We start from the raw sequence: 26446 nt of genomic DNA on the forward strand, positions 1-26446 counted from the left end.
TATGGAACCCATGGTTTCTGCTTTTGACTACAGAGAAATGAATTTTAAACCCATTTAGCTGATTATTTTTGTGTGTGTGTTTAGCCTGTGCCATCACAAAGGCCCTCCCTAAGGGACATTTATTGCAGCAGACACTCACCAATAGCAAGAGTAGGCTAACAACTTTTCTTTCAGATTGAGAGGAGTCAAACAGGAGGGGAATGGGGGGCCTAGAGAGTTCAAAAAATCCTGTAATTCAGTTGTTCATTATTTTGTCTACACCTAACCATCATAGGAATCCATGATCACATACAAATCCAAATCACATACAACTAATTTATAGGTAAGTGGGATTCAAATAGTTATTAGGCCTCACAAACTAATGCTCAAACATATGAAATGAGATTAAATATAATTCTGCTGCAAATGGAAGGTAGTAACAAAATAAGAATACTTAGGCTTGTGGAGAAAAAATAAGATTTTGAAAAACAAAATACCAAGTGGAATCATGATATCTGTTTAGAAATTCTTGATGGGAGTAACAAGGAGAGAGACACATTTTTAATGTGGTACAAAGGGATGTAATTAGAAGTAATCAGGTGAAAATAAGAAAAAAAATCATGGTAAGATTGATCTGTTAACAGCCCCCAAGGAAAGAAGTGGAAGCATTATAGTTTGACAGGTTTTAAAACTGATTGGAAGGAGCACTAGATAATATACTGTAGGGAACAAGCCCTCACTGGCAGTGGATTAGACTTGATAACTATATACTATAGATCTTTTCCAACTCAAATATCCATGAGTCTATGGATTTATATGGCAAATTGCCATATTATTTAATGTTCCATGCAGCATTAAGTCTTCCATGCAGCTTCTTCTTCCCTTGGAGGGAGAAGTAAGGCACAGTCACAGTTAGGTAGCCAATGGCAGTGTGGCAAGGCAACTGACCTGACTATGCTGTCAGAAAGGTAAGGGTGTTACCTGAGTGAAGCACAGAGAACATGGTATTCCACATAAATGCCTCGAGATCTGTGGAGTTGAATATATAATTTCCCACACATCCTCAGACTCTTCCTTGTTTTATAGCCATACTCTCTGCCACTTCTTGGCCATCACATTTCTCACCCACCCATGCAAAGTCAGTTTTTTGCATGGCTTGCATTACTATTTTCTCTTCTCTGGGTTTTTCTGCAGAAAGGGATAATTTTGGGCATGATTAAAATTGTTTACATTAATTTTGTAACATACCCTTACTTGTCACATAGGTTATTGCAATGTTATGTAAAATAAATGTTTCTGAAAAGAAAACAATATTAAAGAACAGAGCAAGAATCAAAGATGTACAGCAAATGAGAGCAGCATGTCCTACATAATAGTATTACATACACAAAACATATCAATTAATAGATTTCATATATGGTATTGTAAGTAAGCAGAAATATTTGCTACAGATTTAAAATATAATCTGCTAATGTCATAGAAACATATTCAGCATTTTAAGCTCTGAATGCCCCCTACTGTTCCAGTTATGTAAAACTGTGTCTTATAACCAGTAAGGAGGCCAACAATTGCATGACAATCATGGGAGAGGGAAATGTAGACTGACAACTCTCCAGAATAAACATAGATCAATAACTGTAGGGCAAATAATATATTATTAAGATTAGTGAAGGCATTATTTACATAGATATATTTTAGCTAATGTGAAAGGTATGTAGATTGAGTTACAAAACGTAAGAGGGTTGATATTGCAAAATGGAAAAATGTTTAAACCAAACTGATGTGGAATGCTGAAAATGTTTAAACTATAATTTGGCTGTAGATTGATTGACAAATGAGAGATCTGGATTCATTAATAAATTAATGCATCATATATCACTTAAAACTATAGGTACTATAAAAATATAATTGTCAGTATGTTCAGGCTAATACTTTCATAAATATAGTTCCATCTATTCGAGCATTTCTTGTGGCAATTATAATTTCTCATCAAAATATGTATGTATATTAAGAAGCCATAATATATGTTTTTAAAAGTTAACATTAACCAAAGAATAGCCACAAGATGGCTCAATATGTAAATGTGAGTAGTGCAAGAAAAACTTGAAAACATAATCAGGTATAAAAAATGAAAGATATGGAGGATGACTACCTGGTTCAAATTGTGATCTTTCTACATTTATTGACAAAATATGAACATTAACACATTTAGAGAAATGACATGGACACTGATGATGTTTCTAGGTAATTTTCCTCTCTACAGTCTGTTAACTATCTCTGCCCTTTTCTCAGCATCTGGCACAGACTTTTCCAGAACTTTATGCATTTAATTTAGAGCAGCATGCTTCAGTGCATCAGATTGTATTTTTCATTACAAAAGTAATCTTGTTTTATATTTCTGTAGTGCCTCTAGTACCTGTTCAAAAATCTGCTATAAGATGAGGAAAGGAGTGCTGGATGTCCTTATTGCTGTAATAACATGTTAATAATTAACTTTTGATACATTTATTGGGGCCCCTGAATCATCAGAATGAGGTATAGGTATTACATGTTCTTATTGATGTCACTTCAGTGACTTCAGTGGATGCAAGGATCAAGCCCAAAATAGGCTAAGAAAATGTCTTTTTTGGATTCTGTATTTAATAAAAAAAAATCTATTCTTCCCCCCACCCTCCATTTTTAAATGAGGATGTGGGTTGTCTCCTCCCAAGCATTCAGGGTATGCATAAAGCAACTTGAACTGCACTTACAAGAAAAAAAATGGGGAGAGATCTGAGTGTCATTGATTAAAAAAGCTCAGTACCTTTAATAGCTGCTTCCCTAAAGGAGAGAAATGAAAAGAAACATAATATCTCGCAACAAGAAGAGTAAATGGTCCTCAGCTCCTAATTAAATGATTATTTAAACATATTTATTTTCTTGCAACTGGCATTTGTAGCATCTGGTAGATAATTCTGGAATTTTACTACATTTCTGTTGCAAACATACTTAGTCTACAGATACTTAGTTCTCTTAAATGTCCTTGTGCTGGTTTGTTTGATCTTCTGATCTGGCTAACCACTGGACTTAGGTTTTCTTACTGGGAACTGTCCAAGGCTAGTTTATGTGAGAACAACCTATCACTATTCTCTCATGATCTCTAGATAGCCCAAATCATCCCTTTTCCATCCCCCACCCCCACCCAGTTTATGTTCTCCAGAAAACTATGATAAGATAATGGAAGCCGCATATATGCATCCAAGAGCAGAAAACAGTTATGGAAATGCAGACATTTTCTTAATTGAAGGTTAACATTAATCTCATCCCTGTATTTAAATCACCCAGTGGTTGATTTGTCATAAAATATTTGTAGTTTTCTGGGCAGACCAGGCCTTAGTAGGTCACGGAACCCAATTCCTCGACAAGGCAAGATAGCAGAAAGTTCAAACAGCTATCGAAGCCCCTAAATTAACAAACTGAAAGAAGCACACAAATCTCTGGAAAAATGCAGACCTCATATTAGAGAGCTCAAATAAGCAAGCTCTCAAGGTCCTACTTTCACAACTCTACATTTGCTCTAGGCTGGAATAGTTCTGTGAATGAGGGTTATTAGAGGAGTGGGGAGAAGATTGGGTCTTTAGTCTGTCTTAAAATACTCTGGATTTTTAATTTAAAAAAAATACTTGACTGTATTGGGCATGGGGTGAGTTCTGATTTCTGTTTGTTTTTGGATGGAGCGAGCTGTTTGTGTGGAAATATTTGGGCTGTACATGGCCCTGTCACTGCTCTTCCTTAGTTTACTAGTCCATTCCTGAAGCAAGGAAAGAAGAAGGGCAGGTGTCTTTCTAAACTTACTGTAAAACAAAGTCTGCACACCGAAAGAATCAAAAACAAATCCCTTCCTAGGGCATGGCTTTAACAAAGAAATTAACATCAAGCTCAAGAGTTCTCTCCAGTCATAGCTGCCCTTAGGGTTCCTACTACAGGATTAATCAGCCATTACCCCTTTCTAGAAAAACACTCCCAACTCCATTATAACCAAATAGAGTTAGGAGAACCTGCTTAACTTTTTCCAGCAGGATCAACACTTGATAACAGGGTGGAGTGCTTCAAGCAAGCACTGTCAACCTGTTATATGGCAGGAGGTGAATGTGGTTCATTTAGGATCACCCATTTATCTGTCTAGTATGTGTACCAACTCATGCTTTTGATGTCTCTAAGTCCTTGTTGTCACCGTGCCTCAGTGGGTCATAGCCATGTTAGATTTTTACTTTCCATAGGTCAAGTTAATTCATTCCTATGGTAAAAATAAACATGAGGGGTCTTTGGGGCAGGAATTTTGTAAGGATCCCCTTGCAAAGTTCCTTCCCATCATTTCAGTGGAGAGCAAGGTTTGTCTACCCTGCCTGGTGGATCTCAACAGTTTGGCATGTGTCATAGAAGGTCAGGGCTGTTTGTGTGGATACCCAGTGCCTCTTCACTGGCTCTAGTTCCTGGGTTCCCACCCTACTCCCCCGCACTCCCCTTCTTCAACCACACCCTGGCAAGGCTGTTCTCAGGATCCTCAGGAGTGGGCTCAGTGGAAAATACCCAGGCTGTATTATTTTTTCCACCTGAACTGCATAGGGCTGGAAACGGTAATTGTATCCCCCTTCCCTCTGACATGCCTCCTGTTTCTCTTCCAGCCAATCCAGTCTCTACACCCTCCCCAGTATCACCTTGCAGAGTGCATTCTGTGGCATCCGAAGGGCAGGGAAACAGTGCTGTGGAGATGGCTGATCACCCCCGCCCTTTTTCTTCAATGCACAGATCTGGTGGGATGATTCAATCCTTGGTGATGAGCATGCCATTGCCAGCATGTTTTCAAATACAGTCCACTCCTTATGCAGAGTCCAAACTCCTTCCTTCATGGGAGTTGATTTTATTAACACAGAAATGAACAGAAATATATTAAGTTCAGCTCAGATCTTATCTCCAAGACAAGTTGGGCAGAACTACTCTATACAAATCCTGTCTTCTGTCTCTGGAGAACCTCTTCCACCCCTCCTACATTCAGAGTATTCTGAATGTAGGAACCCACTTAATGTTCCTCACTAGTATCACTACTTACTTACAGGATAAAGTATTTCAGGGGAATACTGACAGTCTGTCAAATTAGTTAGATAAATATTGTACAGGGTCCCCAAATAGGTTGGAACTCTCTCTTTAAAAGTCAGTTATTCTGTCTCTCGTTCACGAATAATTCCATCCGTTATTTTTTTTTGGAGAGGTGTGAGGTTATTTTGTATTATTAAGGTTAATTAAAGGTATAACACAGTATATACATTGCCTGTTCTATCAGCAGATATATATTGTTTAATTAATATCAGGTCTTTTCCAAATTGGATCTATTTCTAGTTCAGCAATGCCTATTTTTTTAATTTCAAAATCAGTTTGTCTTATCTTTAATCCAAGTATAGTTTTACTTATGCCAGTGGGCATATGCGGGTTTATGCAAAAAATGTAGAACAATATTTTTCAGAGAACTGTGGTTTCCAAAAGCTCTTATTTAAAAATAGTGTTTTAAAATCTATTTTTCTTTAAATATGTTCTCATATAACAATTCAGGTCAGGTATTCATTATACAAAAGGAGTTAATTTTCATCCCATCCTACCGTATTAGGATTTTGGACTAATTGGTATCTTTAGATACCTATATGTTTGCAGCTAAACACATTTTGTTTGAATCATCCTTAGGAAAATGTAAATAGCCAGATCATTAGGGATGTGTGAACTGCAGATGATTTAATGAAAATGGAATTGAATTGTTTTCAGACAAATATATCAAAATATTGACATGAGATTCCAGATGTTTTATATATCATCCATGAATGGCTAAAAAAGTTATAACCCTTCAGATTAAAAATTCAATTGTATATTTGATGGGTAGCTATATCTGATTTATAATTTTATATTAAACTTCTGAACCTTTATAAAATTTCTAGGGCCCACATTTTAAATTTTATCCATACAAAATGTGGATGCAGCTACACATCTAATTTCTATGTGAAACTACTTCCATTGCATATGCAGATAAGGGAATTGCATGCACAATGTACCATAATTGCCTATTTTGTTCTAATTATCTGATGTGCATACATAATTGCTGTAAGTGTGCATGAAAATTAGGCTTCAATTGCCTGTTTATTTTAGTGCAGTTTTGTTCACAACGTTTTGAAAATTTAGGCCTGTATGAATGACTTGTACTTGTGGTTTGGGGTACGGTATTGGGGACAAACTGTTTACAGAGCTTTTCGTAACTGAGACTTGTATCATCAAAGATGCACTGGGAGTCATTAGAGCATACAAAGGATCTCAAAAATCTCAACCATTGTAGTTTGTCTGCAAGACAGGAAGAGTGCAGTCAAAGAAGATATTGCTTACTCTCTATATTGGTTAGGATGTGGACCCAAGGAGGTGTTTGAACCAAACTGATTATGGAAGATGAGTCCCCCAGTTATCAGTTCACTTTAGCAGGCATGCTCCACCTAGCTTGCACACCAGATACCTGCTTGGGGTAAAAATAAACAAAAGCTTTATTTAATGGACAAACCACATTTTCAAAGATGAAATAGTAAGGGAGAGCTAACATATACAAGTTGCACAGTAAATAAGCATAAAGACACAGCCTCAGGCTTTGCAATTCTATATTAGATAAAATTCCTTTTCTAATACAAGTTACCTATTGCCTTTGCACATTTTGCCAACCTACCCCCTAACTGTAGGGGGGATCCAGTGTTTCACAGACAGTTTCTGGATGAAAGACTTCTCTCGCCCCGCCCCCCCTTCCTGGCATGATGACTCATGGTTATTCAGATTGGGGAGAATTCCCAGTTGTCTCAATGACTTTCCATTAATTCTAATGGCCCATCATTTGTCTTTTCTTGGATAGTACAATGCTAGGGGCTTGGAGCTAGTCTCCTCTGGCTGAGAAGACTGCCCCTCCCTGCCTAACTGCCCTCCACCCCACTGTGAGGTGGCAGTGAAGCTGTAGTACAGATCATGAGAATGGTTTTCTGTAAACACAACTACATAAATCATAACCACAGTCTGTATACATATCTCATAATAACCATTAAGTTTATAGCATTAAATGTTTTCATGAAAGATCTTACTCCACATATTTTTATAGCACAATAACATTATAGAATATAGAATCAGTTGATTCAGCGGCTTATTCTTTTGGGTTCAAACCCCCGTTCTCCCCGGGGGTGTCTGGACTCTGATTATCCCACAAAGATCTTGCCACAAAGGTTTATAGTTGTCTTTAGCAGCAATATTTATAGTTAGATGCTAAATGATTAAAATGTTATTTAAACAATTTTCATTTTCCAAGTTTTCTCTGTATTTCTCTACTATCTTAACAAACTTTGCTTTTATTTCAAATGACCCGTTGTGGCAGGGCAGACTATTAAGTTGGGTGCTGTTAGAGCATTTCTGAGCAAAAGATCTTGAACCGTAATTTCAGAGGAAGCTGGGTCAAGAGAGAGGTAACAGGTCTTGCCAGATGGTCAGGGGCAACAGCACTGAAATTTCTTCCACTAGCAGTATGGTAAAGAAGATGGCTGCGACCAGTGTGGGCAAAGCTGAATTGCTGGAGGGTCACCAGGCTTGGTTAGAGACATTCTTACTAAATTAGTAACACTTCAGTAGATTTGTTTCCCAGGGTTTAAATTGCATCATATTTCAAAGCTTTTATTTACAATGGGTTAGTAAAGGCAGAGTTAGCATTCTGTGTTATTGAACATGAACTTCTTAAGATTTTCTTTTTTAACAGAACAATGAAAATGAAACGGCTTTGCACTGTGCAGCTCAATATGGACATTCAGAAGTAGTTGCTGTTTTACTGGAAGAACTAACAGACCCTACAATAAGAAACAATAAATTAGAAACTCCTTTGGATCTGGCAGCACTATATGGGCGTCTGCAGGTAGTGAAGATGATCATCAGTGCATATCCAAACCTGATGAGCTGCAATACTAGGAAACACACACCTTTGCATCTTGCTGCACGTAATGGCCACAAAGCTGTTGTACAGGTGCTACTAGAGGCTGGAATGGATGTCAGCTGCCAAGTTAGTGTCCTATTTTCTGCCAGTCTTTATATATAAATGAAGCTCCCAGTCATTTTTCTGTTTTAAAATACATGTATGTGGCATTTTTAAAAGAAATCATGAAATTCTGCAAGGTGATGTATAAAATAGACTAATATTTACAATCTATGGCATGTACTTAACTGCATACTATAGCCCTGATTCAAGAAAGTGTCCCTTGCTTAAATCCCATTATTTTAAAGTTAAGCATGTGCTTAAATGCTTCCCTGAACCAGGGCCTATGAGATTAATTGTATAGTTTGGGCCAGATCTTCATCTGATGTAAATTGGCATAGCCCCATCCTCAGCTGGTGTAAATTGCTATACCTCCCTTGGCCTCAATGACACTATGCTGATTTATATCTATTGAGGCTATGGTCCTCTGTGCTAAACAGAGTATGGAAGCTGGAAAATAAGTTTACCTGAAATTTCGCTTTAAATATACAGATAATCAGTTTATTCAACACACATAGACTTGAAGAATATATAAGAATGCCAAAACACAACTTAAGAAGACAGCTGTTGGCAAGTTCAACTGCATCCACTGATTTGCCTGCCTCACTAGACCGCTTTGGTTGTCACGTGTTTCTAACTCCACCAGTTAAGTGAAGTTTGCCTTGGAAGCTGTTTTGTTTTGTAGGGGTGGTTAGAGCCACATAGCTTCCAGTTTCCAATGGTCTATCCAGCTCTAAAGACAAAGATATGGATGCTCAGGAGTTCAATTTTCTGATTTTTTTGGTCTTATTACATAAGCCTAGTACAAATCAATATTCACTGCACCAAAATTGTACTGCAAGAGATTCCTGAAACTTCCGACTCAACATAATTATTTTCAGCAGCATACAATTCCATATTTAATAGGGTGCCAGTTTTAAATAAAAAATTATAGGGAGGCATAATAATACAATACTGTAGCAATAAACCATGTATATCCACTCTTCAATGTGAGGAAATGATCTGGCTTCTAAGTTAAAGAGTACGAGTAGAAATGTAGTGTTTGACTCTGTCTTACATAATATATGTGATTTCTCTTGTTTTGTATGGCTGGACTATGTCTGGAGTATAAATAATGTTTTTACTTCAAATATAAAATTGCTTGCTGGCTGCTAGGATTATCCTTTTTAGTTACACTATTTGAAAGTAAGAAAGCTAGAGAAAGGAGGAACACATCCCCCCAAAAAGTATTTCTGATCATATATCTCCTTTTGCATCTCCAGAAAATGAATGGGGAAGAAATAGACTGAAACTGCATTAATGCTGGATTGCATAAGAAATAGTATTTTGCTCTGAAAATCATCCATGTTGTAGAGCCATATAAATCAATAGAGTTACGTCAGGGATGAATTTTTATCCAATATCTTTACAAGATATGGGATATGCCCTTGTTATATAACTGGTATAATTTCACCACTGTTTTGAATTCTCCTAAGTCAATTTTATACAGTTTCATCATCAGTATAATACTTATTAACTGTCATATAAATATCTAGTTATAATGTATAAAATATTTTATTGAAAACATTCTTCACTCTATGCCTACTTCACCCCTTGACTCTTATTGTTGCTGATTCTCAAAAAAGTTAATGAAATTTCTTAAATGTGACCTCTCATTTTAAATCAGTGCTGTTTTTGAGCAGTTTGCAGCTGTTGGAGTGTTCTACATGATGTCCTACTAGAAACACTGATGACAGACAGTGTTTAAAAGACTTTAGTTTCTTAGTTTTGACACTGATCCTCTTTTAAATATAGATTTTACTTTAGTTTCTTGCTAGCCTTTATACAATAACTCACCTGTTTTTAGTGAATTATGAAACATATTCACAACTTTTTAATGTAATTCTGTTTGCCATCTATGTTAGAATCCTACAATTGCCTTTATTTTCAGGTGCTCTAATTTTTCTTAACCAGTTTTGAAGCTACCCTTAGTTTGTTTCACTTTCCATTTTATGTGCTGGATCAATTTCTGTTTCTGCTATGTTTGCTCTTCTCTCCATAGTGAAGAATTTATTTATTTTCCCAGCAATATCCATCTTCTCTGTCAATAAATTCCCTTCATTCTGCATCTTGGTATATTGCCAAGTTGGCTCTGTCTATATTCTTAACTTATTAATTCTGTAACCTCTGAATACTTTTTTGTTGATAATTACTATCAGTTCATTAAACTGAACAGAGCGTACAACATAAGTCTGTTACTTAAAACTGAACTCAGCTGTTTTAGTATTCATTAAATTGCTCTGCATCACTAATTGGGAGAGAAAATATAAAAAATGTAACCCCGTGTGGTAAATTAAATTGTACATGTTCATACTCTTTAAACAAATTCAGCTTTATCAGCAGTAAAGGACTCTCAGAATGTAGAGACACAATTATAGAAGTATCTGCAATCTCCTTTGTGTTTGTAAACATTTATTTGTGTAAATGGAAGGTTTACTTTAGCCATTTTATTAATCTCTTCTGCACTCCCTGACCACTTTTAATCTTAGTAAATATTTTGGCTAATAATAGACAACATTTAATTTTGGATTGAATTAATCACACATTTTATTCATTTCCCAGGTCTTTCCAATGTCCTTCAGTCTGAAATTATTTAGAAGTGGGCAATACAAATCTGCTTCAACTGTTTATGCTTTGAAGTTTTCATTTTAATTGAAACATATGAAAAATACACAGGTTTTGGTGAGTGATAGACTTTGGGCCCTTAGTCTTAAATGACATTGCACAGTAGAATGTGTTCCATGCATAGTTGTGAATGCTGTTCACAACTTAGCTACCTCTGTTTATCCAATCTTTTATCTTACCCTGTTTTCACCTTCCCACTCTGTTTCATTAATGACGGCAACCTCCATTGCCTGTCAGTCCATTTCTCCCACAAACACCTATGCCCTAGCCTTCTTGTTGCCACTTGTATGTGGAACACACTCCCTGAATCAACTTGCAAAGCTACCGCCTTGTACTTTAAATCATCTTCTCCAAACCACATCCATTATGAACTGCCTAATGATAAGGACTGGGCATGTTGTCTAGTAGAGATTCATTAAAATCTCTTCTTTACTTATATATTAAAACTAGGGCTGTCAAGCCATTAAAAAAATTAATCTCGATTAGTCATGCGATGAAAAAAATGTATCCTGATTAATCGCGCTGTTAACAATAGAATACCATTTATTTTAAATATTTTTGCATGTTTACTACATTTTCAAATAAATTAATTTCAATTACAACACAGAATACAAAATGAACAATGCTTACTTTATATTTATTTTTGATTACAAATAAATGCACAGTAAAAAAAAACATTGTATTTTTCAGTTCACCTCATACAAGTACTGTAGTGCAATCTCTTTATCATGAAAGTTGAACTTACAAATGTACAAAAAAACCTGCATTCAAAAATAAAATGATGTAAAACTTTAGAGTCTACAAGTCCACTCAGTCCTACTTCTTGGTCAGCCAATCACTCAGACAAACAAGGTTGGTTACAATTTGTAGGAGATAATACTGCCTGCTTCTTGTTTACAATGTCACCTGAAAGTGAGAACTGGCATTTGCATGGCACTGTTGTAGCCAGTGTTGCAAGATATTTATGTGCTGGATGCACTAAAGATTCATATGTCCCTTCATGCTTCAACCACCATTCCAGAGGACATGCTTCAATGCTGCTTGATAATGATCCAAAGCAGTACATACTGACACATGTTCATTTTCATCATCTGAGTCAGATGCCACCAGCAGAAGGTTGATTTTCTTTTTTGGTGGCTCGGATTCTGTAATTTCTGCTTTAGAGTGTTGTTCTTTTAAGACTTCCATACGCATGCTCCACACCTCGTCCCTCTCAGATTTTGAATAGCACTTCAGATTCTTAAACCTTGGGTCGAGTGCTGTAGCTATTTTTAGAAATATCACATTGGTACTTTCTTTGCATTTTGTCAAATCTGCTGTGAACGTGTTCTTAAAATGAATGTGCTGGGTCATCATCTGAGACTGCTATAACATGAAATATCTGCAGAATGTGGGTAAAACAGAGCAAGAGACATACAAATTCTCCCCCCAAAGAGTACAGTCACAAATTTAATTAACGCTTTTTTTTTAATGAGCATCGTCAGCATGGAAGCACGTCCTCTGGAAAGGTGGCTGAAGCGTGGAAGTGGCATATGAATGTTTAGCATATCTGTCATGTAAATACCTTGCAGCATCAGCTACAGAAGTGCCACGTGAATGCCTGTTCTCACTTTCAGGTGACATTGTAAATAAGAAGCAGACAGCAGTATCTCCCATCAATGTAAACAAACTTGTTTGTCTTAGCGATTGGCAGAGTAAGAAATAGGACTGAGTGGACTTGTAGGCTCTAAAGTTTTACACTGTTTTGGTTTTGAGTGCAGTTATGTAACCAAAAAAAACCAAAACAAAACCTACATTTGTAAGTTACACTTTCACAATAAAGAGATTGCATTTTAGTACTTGTATGAGGTGAACTGAAAAATACTATTTTTTAAATCATTTTTACAGTGCATATATTTGTAATTAAAAATAATTATATAAAGTGAGCATTGTGTACTTTGTATTCTGTGTTGTAATTGAAATCAATATTGAAAATGTAGAAAAACATCCAAAAATATTTAATACATTTCAGTTGGTATTCTATTGTTATAAGTGCAATTAATCACAATTAAAAAAATTAATTGTGATTAATTTTTAAGACTTAATCATGTGAGTTAGCTGCAATTAATTGACAGCCCTAATTAAAAAACTAACTAATAAAAAATCTTGCAGCTTGCAAGTGAGCCTGCAAATTGTACACCTAGCTGATCTTTGTATCGTGGTGTTCCAATAAAAGTTATAAAAGTTTTCTTTTCCCTCCCTCCTGAGTTGTTTTCTACCTGTTATGTATTCTCTCTGTTTAGCTATTAGCTACTTGGAGCAGGGACTGTCTTCTACTATATACCTAGTACAATGGAGTCTCAATCTTGATTAGGGCCTCTGTATTTACTGCATGGAAAACTGAAATCAGTGGATTCACTCTAGATTTGAGGGTAACATATACTCCAGAAGGATATAAAAGCCTGCAGGGAATAAGACAGAGAAAGTTGACTGTAAGTCTTGACTTTACTTGCTATAACATCGAGAATAAAAGTGTGCTATTATATTTGCATTATCAGCTGTAAATGAAAAAGGTCTTCACATTTGACACTTTAAAAAATTCTGTTTTAGTTCAAAATAATGCCGTAGCAAGAGATATTTCCAGTTTTTGCCATTTTATGTGGAACTAAGTTCTTGCTATTGCAAATCTGTGTAACTCTCATTATTAAGTTTCATGCTGTGTTGCACCTGAAAGGAATATGGTTTGTGTCATAAGACCGGTACATTCTTATAGTCAGGAATAACCAAAATCAGTAGTTTAATGCACAGAATAAAGGTATTTTTTCATTGAAAGTCTTTCCACCATAGCAAGAGAGAAACTCACAACACTAATACCCCCTTCTACTCAAATATACCCCTCAAGAAAAGTAAAAAAGAAACAACAACAACAACAGATTTAAAACACGCACACAAACAAATCTGTCCCCAAGTAGAGTTTTTACCTTGAAAATGGAGAAGAGCCAGAGATTCTCTGGGGTCCACTAGGGATTTCACTATTACTATTGATTTTGTATGGAAGGCACCCATATACTTTTGTGATGGGTACCAGTATGAAACCCTAAGATAGATTTATTTACTTACCCTAAGTTTTGTTGTCAGAGCTGCAATTTTTACTCAGGCAAAACTCCCAGTGATTTCACTAGGAATTTTGCCTAACAACTGCAGAATCAGGGCCACGTTTATTTACTGTATCTTGTTTTTATACGGTTATTAAGTGACCTTTATCATAGAACTTTCTCTGCTTCTGTATGTTGCAGCCCTATATGAATGGTTTTTAATAAATATTATTGGTAATTATTCTTGCCCAGACAACAGTCTTTTAATATAGTTAAGAGAGCAAAAAGTAAATGTTCTTTGTCTAAATATATTACTTTTTGAAAAGATTCCTTGGTACTTTAGTGTTTTTAATGCATCAGTATTGTTCTATTCCAGACAGAAAAGGGGAGTGCACTTCATGAAGCAGCCTTATTTGGAAAGGTGGATGTAGTACGCATTTTGCTAGAAACAGGTATACCACATTTCTCATGTGATTTCTAGACTATCAAGTGTCCTTCATATTTCTGATTTCCTAAAGTGCTTTCTTTTTGATCTTCTGTGTTAGCCTAGATGCTTGGGTATAGTTCCTCCTTGACCGCAGGTAGAGATTGTATCTATGTTGAGACTTTTTGGTGATGTCAACTTTGCATATTAGGGGCTCATCAGCTTCCAGAGAACACGGAGTAGACCACCGAGGCTTGGAAAGTTTCTAGCTGTACACTGTGCCTACAGAACAGCCTACTCATGCAGTGAGCCAGTCCTCCTGCTCCAGGGCCAGGAAGTTACCATTCTATCTGGCTTCCACATACAAGACAGACCCTAAGTCAGGTTATTCACCCATCCAAGTAGGTAGCAGACCAGGAAGTAAAACAGGTACAAGGTTAGGCTGAGACCATCTTTCCTACAAGAATCCCTCAAATGTGAAGGAGTCCCACGAAGGGCAGATTCCTGAGACACTCTCAATTGTAAGACGATTTAGGCAGATCAAAGCAGATCTCTCCTCAGAGGATTCATGCTTCCTTCAGATGGATTGTTAAAGAGTTTCCCCCTGCTTTTTCAGGTACCTCTCACCTGGCACCCTACCTGCGCTAGGGATTCCAACTCATTCTACAAGCCCCTCAGTGTCCGAACAAAGAAAGCCCCTTGTGCAACCTAGAGAAACATGGACTCCTCAAGTCTGGGCCCCTCTTGAAGCAACACTACCTATGCCCTAAAGCGCAGAACTGGTTGCTGCTGCCTCTTTCAACCCTTGTATTTACATATACACAGAGTAAAGCATGTATGACAGTCTAAATTAACTTTATTTTAGATTAAGCAAATACTACAGACAAAAAGGAATAAAAGTAATATCTCCACTTAAGGACTCAATGTTTATGTGACTCAGTTTATATCAAACTAGAGGCAAGTTTGAGACCGAAATATCTGTTGTGCTGTACACACAGAAAGAGAGCCAAAAATGTATGGGTTCAGCACACAAAAAATAAAGGACATCAGCAACAAGTCCCCCATCCCTCTCCATCCACAGGAGCCTCTGACAATCTGAACTCTGGGGGGTTTCTTTGGAATAGGCTTACTGTTTGAATATAGCCCAGGTATAGGTATTTTGCTATGCCACCTAAACACAGGTTTTGCCTTAGCAAAGAGAATGTGTTTGACTTTGTTCTAGTACTCATGTGCTTGGTACCCAAAGTGTTTTGTAGTTTCTGTAAGGGTAGAATGCTAGTATGTTTGTTGTTGATGTGTTGGGGCATCATTCAGAGAGATCAGAGATAAGGTATATACAACATAACCTTATATACCTTAACTCTTTGTGTCCTGGTTTTCAGAGGTTTAAATTTAGTAACTCTCCACATTCTGGAAGAGTACAATGCACCACTGGGAAACCTTAACTTTGCATTAACAAAGCTTTTGGGTATTTCATTTGTGTGTGGGGGGAGGGAGGAGTGTAAACTAGTTTCTCGGTTGCCCGATGTACTACAACCAAACTCTCCTTCTACCTCTCACTACTTGGCAACAATTACTCTGGCCACAGCATGCAGTGGTTGCATATTAATTCCATCATTCCTCCTGCATCATCTCCTCATTGCTTGTCTCTCTGCCTATCCAGCATAGCTTGATTCTCCCTTCTCAGGAAGAGATTCTCCTACACAGGGAGAGACAGGTGTTAGTAGCCATTTTGCGAACCTTGATGTACTACATTTATAAAGTGACACATTTTGAGTTACATTTTTCTCTTTCCACAGTACATTATAGTTTTTTTATTTCAGGAATTGATGCCAACATAAAGGACAGTTTAGGTAGAACTGTTTTAGATATCCTTAAAGAACATCCATCTCAGCAGTCACTACAAATTGCTACGCTACTTCAAGGTAAGTCATATTAAATTGTATACTAATCAAATGAAAGATAAATTAGAATAAAGTTACGGGTAAATTAAAATGTATACTATTCTATTCTTGTGTTACTTCATGATTTTCTTGTGAATTAAAAAGACTGCAGTCCATGGTTATTGGTTGGAAAGTAGATCTCATACAAAGTTCAATGGTTAGCTTTTGTTGTACCATGTTTAAAATTTCACCCTTTTCTCCCTCTGATAACAAAATATAAGACACACTTATTATGTCATTTGCACTTGATATTACATTACTATTTGTAAAATTAACTTTTGGTAATATCTCACTTCAGTTTCATTGTTTGCAGTGTTGTAGCCATGTTGGTCCCAGGATGCAACAGAGACAAGGTGGGCTAATATCTTTTATGGGACCAACTTCTGTTGGTGAAAGAGACAAGCTTTAGAGCCCCACTGACCTGAAGAAGAGCTCTATCGAGCTTGAAAGCATGTATTTTTCACCACAGAAGTTGGTCCCATAAAAGATATTAACTGACCAACCTTGTCTCTACCAATTTCATTAGAATTTATTACTTTTAAGTACTGTAGAACTGATTGGTCAGTACATTAGTAGTAAAACTGATTGAAAAATGAGGAAGCTACTCCACTGGCTTACCAGAGGCGAGCCAGGCCCATGCCAGTATATGCAATGCCAGCATTGAGTGCAGGCAAATTTGGCATCCTTGAACATCACTGTTGACCCTAAGGCAGGCAAAGCAATGAACATAGCTGCCATTATGGGCATAGTTGTTTCACACAGAAAATTTGAAACCTCTGAGCAGCCTTCTTTGCTCCTTTGAAGACATACTTGCAAGAACAGATTGGATGGCACAGCAGCAAAAAAGCATTAAAATGGATTACATTCTTTTTGATGTTTAGAATTCAGAGCATGCACTGATGCACCAAAAGACATGAGAGACACTGGAATGCCCTTATTCAGGGGCTGATGTACCAGGTAAGACAAGGTTTCATAGTTCAGGAGCACTTCGAAGAGAACTGGTTACTGCATGGAGCTGAGGTTACAATAATATGGTTCTAAAGAGCTGAGACAGGCACCAGGTTTGACACCAAAGTGACAGAAAAAAACCAGAGGAGTGGATGTTACAAAGTTATGCACTGGGATGCTAAAGCCTAGGCTGAAGTGCTTGAGGCAACCACTTAACAAAATATATATGCAACCATATGAATTGAGCATATATGGATGGGTAAATATGAAAAGAATATACTGATCTTCAGTAACACAGTTGGAGCAATGCAGAAATGAATTCTCAAACAGGGAACCGCTTTGCCAATTACAATCAAGAAATGAATGGAACATTCAAAGGTCAATATTTATACTTGGCAAATGATAGTCTATAACATTCAGTTGCAGGGTCAGGCTCATGTTCCACCCTTCTACAGCCAGGGGCGGCAGGTTTGTATAATTTTTGGTGGTGCCCAGAACAGGTCCAAGTCCCGCCCCTCTCCACCTGTCTTGTAAGCCAATATACAGTAACTCCTCACTTAAATTTGTCCCAGTTAACGTCGTTTTCTTATTACGTTGCTGATCAATTAGAGCAGTAGCTCTTAAACATTTTTTTCTGTGGACCATTTGAAAATTGCTGAGGGTCTTGGCGGACCACTTAATGATCTTTCCAAATATTGTTTGTACCGTTAGCTAACTATTGTAAAGCGCTTTGGATAAAAGTGCTATATAAAAAAACCCTTAATAATTATTAACTTTTTTTGTTCTACAGATAAAAGCACACAACTCATATTTTAATATCGGTAGTCTTAACCTTTCTAATGCGATGGATGTGCCCTCTCCCCCACCACAGCAGCCCCCAAGCTGGGACTGGGAAGAAGGGGGGGTTCTCTCCCTCTCTCCCCCACCGCAGCAGCCCTTGAGCTCGCGCTGGGCCACAGAGCTGAAGCTGGGAAGGAAGGGGGTCTCTCCCCAGCAGCTGCAGCCCTGTAGCCTCTTTCTCTGGCTGCAGTAGCCCTGCACGTCCCAAATTCCCCCCACCCTGTCTTCTCACACCACTGCCCCCTCCCACCTACCTCCTGTTCCCTCCAAGGCCACCACCTCACCTTACATGTGCATCTTCTCCAGGGTCCAGGCACCTAATTAGTGGAGCCACACCTGTGTGGCTCCACTAATTAGGTGGGTGGCCCTTCATTCTCCACGTGCGGTCGCCCAGGAGTGCACCTTAGAGGGAACAATCCATGGACCTGAATGGAGCTCGTGAACCACTGGTGGTCCGTGGACCACAGTTTGAGAACCTCTGAATTAGAGAACATGCTCATTTAAAGTTGTGCTATGCTCCCTTATAGTGTCGTTTGACAGCCGCCTGCTTTGTCCACCGCTTACAGAAAGAGCAGCCCGTTGGAGCACTAGTGGTGGGGGCTTGGAACCAGGGTGGACCGACAGCCCCCCTATCAGCTCCCCTAAGTTCCCTGTGCGGCTGCCACCCAGCAGACTATCAATTGCCGGCAGTTCAGCTGTCCCTCCCCCCCACTGCCTTCTGCTGCTCCTGCCCTCTGCCTTGGAGCTGCTCCCGTGAACCTCCTCCTTGCTGTGCAGGGAGGGGAGGGGGAAAGAGGGGTGCTGATGTCAGGGTGTCCTCCTCCCCCATTCCTGCCCCTGCATCTCCACAGAGCAGGGGCGGGATAAGACAGGGCTCAGAATGGAGGGAGCTTGCTGGCAGCAGCTGCTGTCTCAAAGTCTCTCTCTCACACACAGGGAGTGTGTCTCTGTCTCTCTCTACCATGCTGTCTTCCACCCCCCCACCACCCCCGCCCAGCCCCTCCATTGTGCTGCCTTATAGAGTGTGAGGCTGCATTAACAACATGTTAACCCTTGAGGGCTCAGCCAAATGCTAGTTCATCAGTTAGCAGTAAGGCATCCCCTAGGAAATATCCCACCCTCTGACTCCATCAACCAAGCTTCACAATCATCATTGCTGTGTACAGTATTAAATTGTTCATTTAAAATTTATACTGTGTGTATATATAAAATATAATCTTTTGTCTGGCAAAAAAAATTCCCTGGAACCTAACTCCCCTATTTACATTAATTCTTATGGGGAGATTGGATTCGCTTAAGATCATTTCACTTAAAGTAGCATTTTTCAGGAACATAATTACAACATTAAGCGAGGAGTTACTGTATATTTTTTAAAAAAATGTAAAAATGTGAGGGCTCTGGGGTGGGGCTGGTGATGAGGAGTTTGGGGTGTGAGGGGGCTCAGGCAGAGGTTTGGGGTGCAGAAGGGCTGTGGATGAGTGGCTTGGGGTGTTGGAGGGGGCTCGGGGTAGGACAGAGGGTTTGGGTGTGGGGGTGAGGGCTCTGGGGTGGGGTGGGGCTGGAGATGAGGGGTTTCGGGTGTGGGAGGGGCTCAGGGCTGGGGCAGAGGGTTGAGGTGCAGGGGGTGAGGGTTCTGGCCGGGGGTGCAGGCTCTGGGGTGGGACAGGGCTGGGGATGAGGAGTTTGGGGTGCAGACAGGCTGCCCCGGGGCAAGGGCCAAAGAGGAGGATTCCCCCCAGCCCTCTCCCCACAGGCAGCAGCGAGCTCCGGGGGAGGGCCCCTCTCTTCCCCCCTGCACCACACTCACCTCATACCACTGTCACTGCACTTGCTCCTAGGGCCCCTCTCAGGTACAGGAAGCCCCCTTGCCTTCCCTGTGGTGGGTGCCGCGGGGGGCTGCCATCACATTTGCACCTCCTGCCTTGCTGCTGCTCCTCACTGTAGCCTCAGTGGGGGTGGGCCTTCCCCTTGTCCAGCATGGGGCAGGAGCAGTGACTGTGGGCGAGGGGGGGGCTGTGCTGGTGGAGGGTCCCGCTGGAAAATGAAAGGGTCTGAGTGGGAAGGGCAGACCTAGCATGGGTGGTACTAGGACCCTGCGGTGGCAGTTGATGCTGAGAGGCAGAATGGAGCTGCAGGGGAGAGACAGAGACGCTCCGGGCCCTGGGGAGGTGCGTGGGGACAGCAAGTGGGGACCGGGGGACACTTGGCAGAGGTGCGTGGGGGTGACAGACAGGGCCGGGGGAGAGACCCAGCCCCGAACATTGCTGGAGCTGGGACCCCGGGCCCTGAATATTGCTGGAGCCAGGGCACCACGGTCCCATACAACTCCTTGCCCCTGTCTACAGCCATCTTCTCTAGGGTCAAAAACTTAAGTAATTGATGGAGTTCCATCAGTCTCATTCTAAGGAACTAAGATCCAAGAACAAGAATCCTGCCCAGATGGTATCTTAAAAAAGTATAATATCACTGTCATCAGCACAATTACAGAATTTGCTGCTAATTAGAGATGGTCAAAATTTGAAATTTCAACAAAAAATGAAAAGAAAAATGTAGATCATTCAAGAAGAGGACTTAGGTGGCACGGGACCTTAAACAGCACCTGCTTGAGCTGGCCTTGAGGCCTGACGCAGTACTGAGGCCTTCTTTGGGCTATAAATTGCCTTCCGGTTCAGAAAGTGCTGCTGCCTCCTGTTCCAGGTCAGGGGCCTCTCCAAAAAGGCACAGGAGTCATTCTTTGTTGTCGCAACAAAGAAGATGTTGAGTTGGACCAATCGGGAGCACTACAGGTCCCATGGAAACTCTTCTGCCTCCCATAAGAAGAGCATGGGCTGGCATGGGGCATCTCTGGCATGTGGGATGGCAAAAGTGCCTCTGAACCTCCCTCACTACAGAGCAGGGAGGGCAGACACCCCATACCGTTGATTCCGATTCTGGCCTCTGGGCATCCGTTGAGACAAGTACCAACGGGAATGATGCTGGTGCTGACAGTGTCAGTTACATCAGTGTATCAGGCCGCCGAGGACCTACTCTGCCTTGTGGTCCCATCCTCGCCATTCCAGGCTTCAGCCGCCAGAGTGGGGAGGTCAGGGCTTGAGCCCTGTGGGGTGGAGGGCTTGGGGCTTCTGCTCCACATGGCAGGAGGCGGGGCTGAGGGCTCCAGGATTCAGCCACCGGATTCAGGGACAGGGCTCAGGGCTTCAGCCATGAGGGACTGGGAACTCAGGACTTTTGCTCCACAGGGTATCAGGGCTTGGAGCTTCTGTCCCACAGATTGCCAGGGCTTGGGACTCTGGGCTGCCAGCATTAGGGACTCAAGGCTTGTGCCCCATGGGGTTGGAGGGCCCGAGGTATCTGACCCATGAGGTGGGAGGGCTCCTGCTTTAGCCCAATGAGGTGGGGCCGGCTTGGGGCTTAGGGTTCCCGGCTTTAGCACTGTGGGCTAGAGCAGCTCGGGGCTTCTGTGGAGTACCGGGGCTCAGGGCTTTAGCCCTTCAGTCTGCCGGGGCTCTGCGCTCCCAGTTTTAGCCCTGTGGGGCACCAGGGCTTGGGGCTCCGGACTCTTGACTTAAGCCTTCTGGGGAATTGACAGGGCTTGGGGCTCCTGGCTGTAGCTCCACGGAGTGCTGGGGCTCAGGCCTTCTGACCCATGGGGTTGGGGCGGGGTTGGGGCTCCAGGCTCCTGGCTATATCCCCACAGGACTGGGGCTCGGGTACTCCCTGAAATGGCTCATGGCCCCCGAGGGGGCTACGGACCTCCGGTTGAGAACTGCTAGTCTAGGCCACTGTTCCAGTTGTTCTTCCTCTCTTGTCATCTCCCTGTTCCTTTGGGGACAGGCTGGCCTGCTTTTACAATGCCTGGGTCTCGATTATTTTGGACAGTTGGGTCCTGGGCTATGACACTGTCAGATTGGGCTATGCCATCCAGTTTCTCTCCACATCCCCTCCCCTCTTCTGTGATCCCTCTCATGAGACACTGCTCTTGAGCAGGTCAACTCTCTGCTAGCATTGGGAGTGATGGAGGAGGTTCCGTGAGAACACTGGTGTTGTGGGTTCTATTCCTGGTATTTCCTGATACCAACATCCAAGAGTGGGATGAGGGCCATTCTTGACCTCCACAGACTTAACAAATTAATCAAATATGTGAGGTTCCGCATGGTCACTCTGTCAGCTGTCCTCCCTGCTTTGACTAAGAATGACTGGTTTGCTGCTCTGGACCTTCAAAATGCATACTTCCATGTGATGATTGTGCTGAGCCATATGAAGTATCTTCACTTCATCATAGGAGATTGCCACTTTCAGTACACAGTTCTCCTATTTGGCCTCTCTTCTGCTCCCACCCAAGTCTTCACCAAATGTATGGCGGTAGTCACGGTATATCTCAGGAGGAAGGGAATCTATTTCTTCCCCTACCTCGACAACTTGTTGCTGAAGGGTGGCTCCAGAGAGGAGGTTCTCACTCATGTTGACACCATGCTACTCTTACTTGACCATTTGGGACTCATTCTAAATACCGTGAAATTGACCTTTGCCCCCACTCAGCAAATAGATTTCACTGGGGCCCTGTTAGATTCTGAGAAGTTGAGGGTATTCCTGCTGACCAACTGCTTCCAGGTGATTTGACAGCTGTGCTCAGTTTGCACTCACAACTGTCTACAACAGTCCGTGTGTGTCTGAGCCTACTGAGCCTATTGAGCCTGCCTGCATCCAGATGGTCCAACTCACCACGTTGCACCATCACCCTCTTCAGATGTGGCTCACCCGGCCCTGCATTCTCTGGACAAGTTGGTTTGCCTTTCTCCATCAATCAGTCCTTGCACTGGTGGGAGTCCCCCTGCAATGTGTGCCAAGGTGTACTCTTCACTTGTTCCTCTCTGACCAAGTGTGGTTACCAATGCATCCCGTCTGGGTTGGGGAACACATCTGGACTCATTGAGTATGCAGGGTCTGTGGTCGGCAAAGGAGGTCTCACTTCACATCAGTGTGCTGAAGCTTCAGACCATCCTCAAAGTGTGTCGTGCCCCTTGGGACCACATCAGGCATTCAGTGGTTTGCATACTTATGGACAATACCACCGTGATGTACGATGTGAACAAACAAGGGGGAGCTCACTCCAGATCACTCTGCCTGGAGGCGATCACGCTGTGGCGGGTCTGCATCAAAGAGGGCATTACCCTGATAGGTGTCCACTTGCCAGGGGTCTAGAATTGTCTTGTGGATCATCTGAGCAGGGTTTTCTCCCCTAGCCACAAGTGGTCCCTGAAGATAGAGGTCCTTCAGATGATGTTCACAATATGGGACATCCTCATGATCGATCTCTTTGTGATGAGGGAAAAAAAGCAAGTGTCACCAATTCTGCTCTCGGGAGGGGCTCAGCCTGGGCTCCCTCTCCAATGCTTTCCACTGCAGCTGGTAGTCGACTCTGCTGTACTTGTCCCTCCTGTTCTGATCCTTCCACAGGTCATTGCCCAGGTGTGGCCAAGGCAGCACTAGTTCTTGGACCTTCTTGCTCTGGTGGTTCAACTTCACAAGCCAATTCCTCTCCTTCCCAATCTCCTCACACAGGGCAGCGGCCACACCCAACATTCAGCAAGCAGCTCCCTGCACCTTATGGTGTGGCTGTGAATGGCTGAATGAGAAGGAACGGCATAGCTGCTATCAAACAGGTTGTACTTAACAGTAGGAAGACTTCCACTAGAATCGCCTACTTGGCAAAGTGGATAAGGTTTTCCATGTGGTCCTTCGCTTGTGGGATCCATCTGGTGGGGGCTTCCATCCAGAACATCTTGGAGTACCTGCTACATCTGCAGGAATCAGGCTTGGCACACAGTTCTCAGAGAGTTAACTTGGCAGCGATATTTATGTTTCATCCTCCTATGCAAGGAAAGTCGGTTTTCTCCAACACCATGGTGATGAGATTTCTGAAAGAAGTTCTCTGTCTACATCCTCCAATTCAAGAGCTGGTCCCCTTGTGGGATCTGAACAGTGTGTTAACAGGTCTAATGGGGCCTCCATTGGAGCCCATTGGAGCCCTTCCTGCCCGCTGCCCCTCCTGTCTCAGAAAATTGAATTCTTGATAGCCATTACCTCTGCCAAGAGCGTGTGTGAGTTGCAGGCCCTGATGGTGGGGCCTCCTTAATATGCAGTTCTCCAGGGACAAGGTTACGCACCAGCCATACCCAAAGTTTGTATCCAAGCAGGTTTCTCAGTTTCATTTAAACCAGGCAGTGTATTTGCCGGTATTTTTCCCCGAGCCACATTCCTCCACGCAGGAGCAACATTTCTATATGCTAGTATTTAGACATTGTTTAGCCATCTATCTGAACAGCCTCACTCCTGGACTTGTTCCTCCTCCTGGTTACTCTGGGGATTAGCTCCAGGCCAATACCCCCATTCATGGTTTGCACACCATGGCTTTGGCTCTCCTTCCGGCCCACAGCTCCTCTCTCAGCCTCAGGAACTGCCACATCCTTTTCATGACTCAGCCCTCTGGCTAGGTCACTCTGTGTTTCCCCCTTCTGGAGAGGGGGAGTATAACTGTCTAATAGTCCAGCCACTTCCTCAGTGGCGAGTGCGGGGAACTGGGCCTGCCCGCTACTCTGGGTCCTGATCCAGAGACCATATGGATAGCAGCCTCTTGCTTTGACTCTTTAAATTCTCCCTATGCTGCTATGTCTCCCTGGGCCACTTCCCCATGCCCCCAGTACCTTTTTGCCCTTGCCTCAGGGCATGCAACTACCAATCCCAGTAGCCAGCAAGGAGCTCCCTCTTGCTCCCCGGTCCCTGCCAGCAGTTGCTCTGTCCCAGGTGCTGCAGGTCTCTCAGACTGCTAGAGACACAGTCCTCACTCCTTGACCTCTCAGCAGTGACTGACTCTGCTCTGCCTTGCAGCTCTTCTTATATGGGCCTATTGGCCCCAGATCGGCTGCTTCGTGCAGACCTTCTCTGATTGGCTGCGCTGCACACAGCCTCTCTATGCTACTTGGAGGACTCACCTCCACTGCTGCTTTCTGGGGCATGGTATGGTAGGACCCCAGGGCCTCCTTTAACCCCTTCCACTCCTGTGTGGGATGGACACCCCATCATAGGTGTGATTCCCCTGCTTTGTATACGCATACTCATGCTAGGCACTGTAAATTGTGCTAGTGTGAGTGTAAATAGCAGCAAAGTGTGAGTGTAAATAGCAGCATAGCCACAATAGCACATTTAGCAGGAGAAGAGGCAAGGCAGAGCCAAACCATGTACAAACCCACCTAAAACCAGTGAGTATGTACTTGGCACAGCTCAGCCATGCCTCTGCTGCTGCTTCCTATGCCACCAAGGCTACACTGCTTTGTATTTTAGCCAGTGTGAGTATGTGTACACAAGCAGAGGAATCACATCCCTAGCTCATAGTGTAGATATATGCCTTCTCTTACATGAATAAAGAAAAAGCCTATCATTCTTGACAAGATCATGGTACTCCTGCAAGAAGGTCTCCAATATTTGAAAATCAAAGATGAAAGTTTCTGTGGGAATGGTGGCCTCAGTTATCATGCAACCGTTCCCAAAGGGGTTTTTGAGAATTTGTGTGTTTAAAACAAGTAAAAAATGTTGCATATAAGAATTTTGAAGAGATTCTAGTAGTGGCTGTGATATTTTTACCTCACAGTCTTTTCCATCATTTTGATTAATTCAAGCTCTTGCACCAACAGTTTTATTGTGTCCCTCATTTGGGGTCTTTGTTTCATTTTGTGTTCAATATATGAGACTTGGGTGGTAGAGGAGTCTGCCCACATCTGCAAAAAGGTCTGCCCATTTTGTGCTAGAAAGAAAACTGATTAAATCACTTGCAAAAGCAGTCAAATACAAAATGATCAAACTACACATCTGTTTAAGTATTCTGTTGTAGTTATTAATCCTAGATGGATTGAATGGAAATGACAGTTCAATTTCTAAATATTTCCCATATGCTAGATGGAGTCATTTTCTGTGGTTTGTGTAGATGTGAGTTGCGTAGAACTTCAGAGTTAAAACAAAAATTGGAACTACTTATTGCAGTTTAATTGTCTTCACTTGCTGCTGAACAAATGCCTTTGTAGGCATTCTCCATTCAAACACTAAAATATCAGGATTTGCCAAGTAAGGCCAGTTTACTGGATATTTATTCAATGGATATAGCAAAATGATATCATTAAATATTGAAGTAGTTAACAGTGCTGGCATTTAGGGAATTATAATTAGGCTTTGAAGATGAAAGGAATTCTGCCAAGGCGGGGAGACCTAAAATTAAACCAACCAGCTGTGTTTTAGTTTTAGCACATGCTAATATGATGCAGGTGCATGTTGGACCATCCTTTAACTCTTCTCTGCAGCCTGCCCTACCCTATATTAGAATCCTTCTCTTTGACTAATTCAGGCAACAGGATTCTTGCTATTATGAAAAAGGGAGACAGTAAGCAGGCAGATCAGAGAAAAGAATGTGTTTTCCCACAAATGCAAAGAAAATAAATTTTCTTTCGATTGGTGTAGG

The 26446-nt window shown here is 41.7% G+C and overlaps 1 protein-coding gene across 9 annotated transcripts in view; it reads left to right on the forward strand.

Annotated features, from left to right (window-relative positions):
- ANKS1B (ankyrin repeat and sterile alpha motif domain containing 1B) overlaps positions 1 to 26446 on the forward strand; it is a 747009-nt gene that overhangs the window by 124769 nt on the left and 595794 nt on the right. For all 9 annotated transcript variants that reach the window (XM_073327424.2, XM_073327427.2, XM_073327426.2 and 6 more), the window contains exons 4-6: positions 7775 to 8071; positions 14159 to 14234; positions 16030 to 16131. In XM_073327424.2, coding sequence (XP_073183525.1) covers positions 7775 to 8071; positions 14159 to 14234; positions 16030 to 16131 — 475 coding nt within the window. The remainder of the gene's footprint in view (positions 1 to 7774; positions 8072 to 14158; positions 14235 to 16029; positions 16132 to 26446) is intronic.

This window comes from Lepidochelys kempii, chromosome 1, assembly GCF_965140285.1.
Source record: "Lepidochelys kempii isolate rLepKem1 chromosome 1, rLepKem1.hap1, whole genome shotgun sequence".
Taxonomy (NCBI): Eukaryota; Metazoa; Chordata; order Testudines; family Cheloniidae; genus Lepidochelys; species Lepidochelys kempii.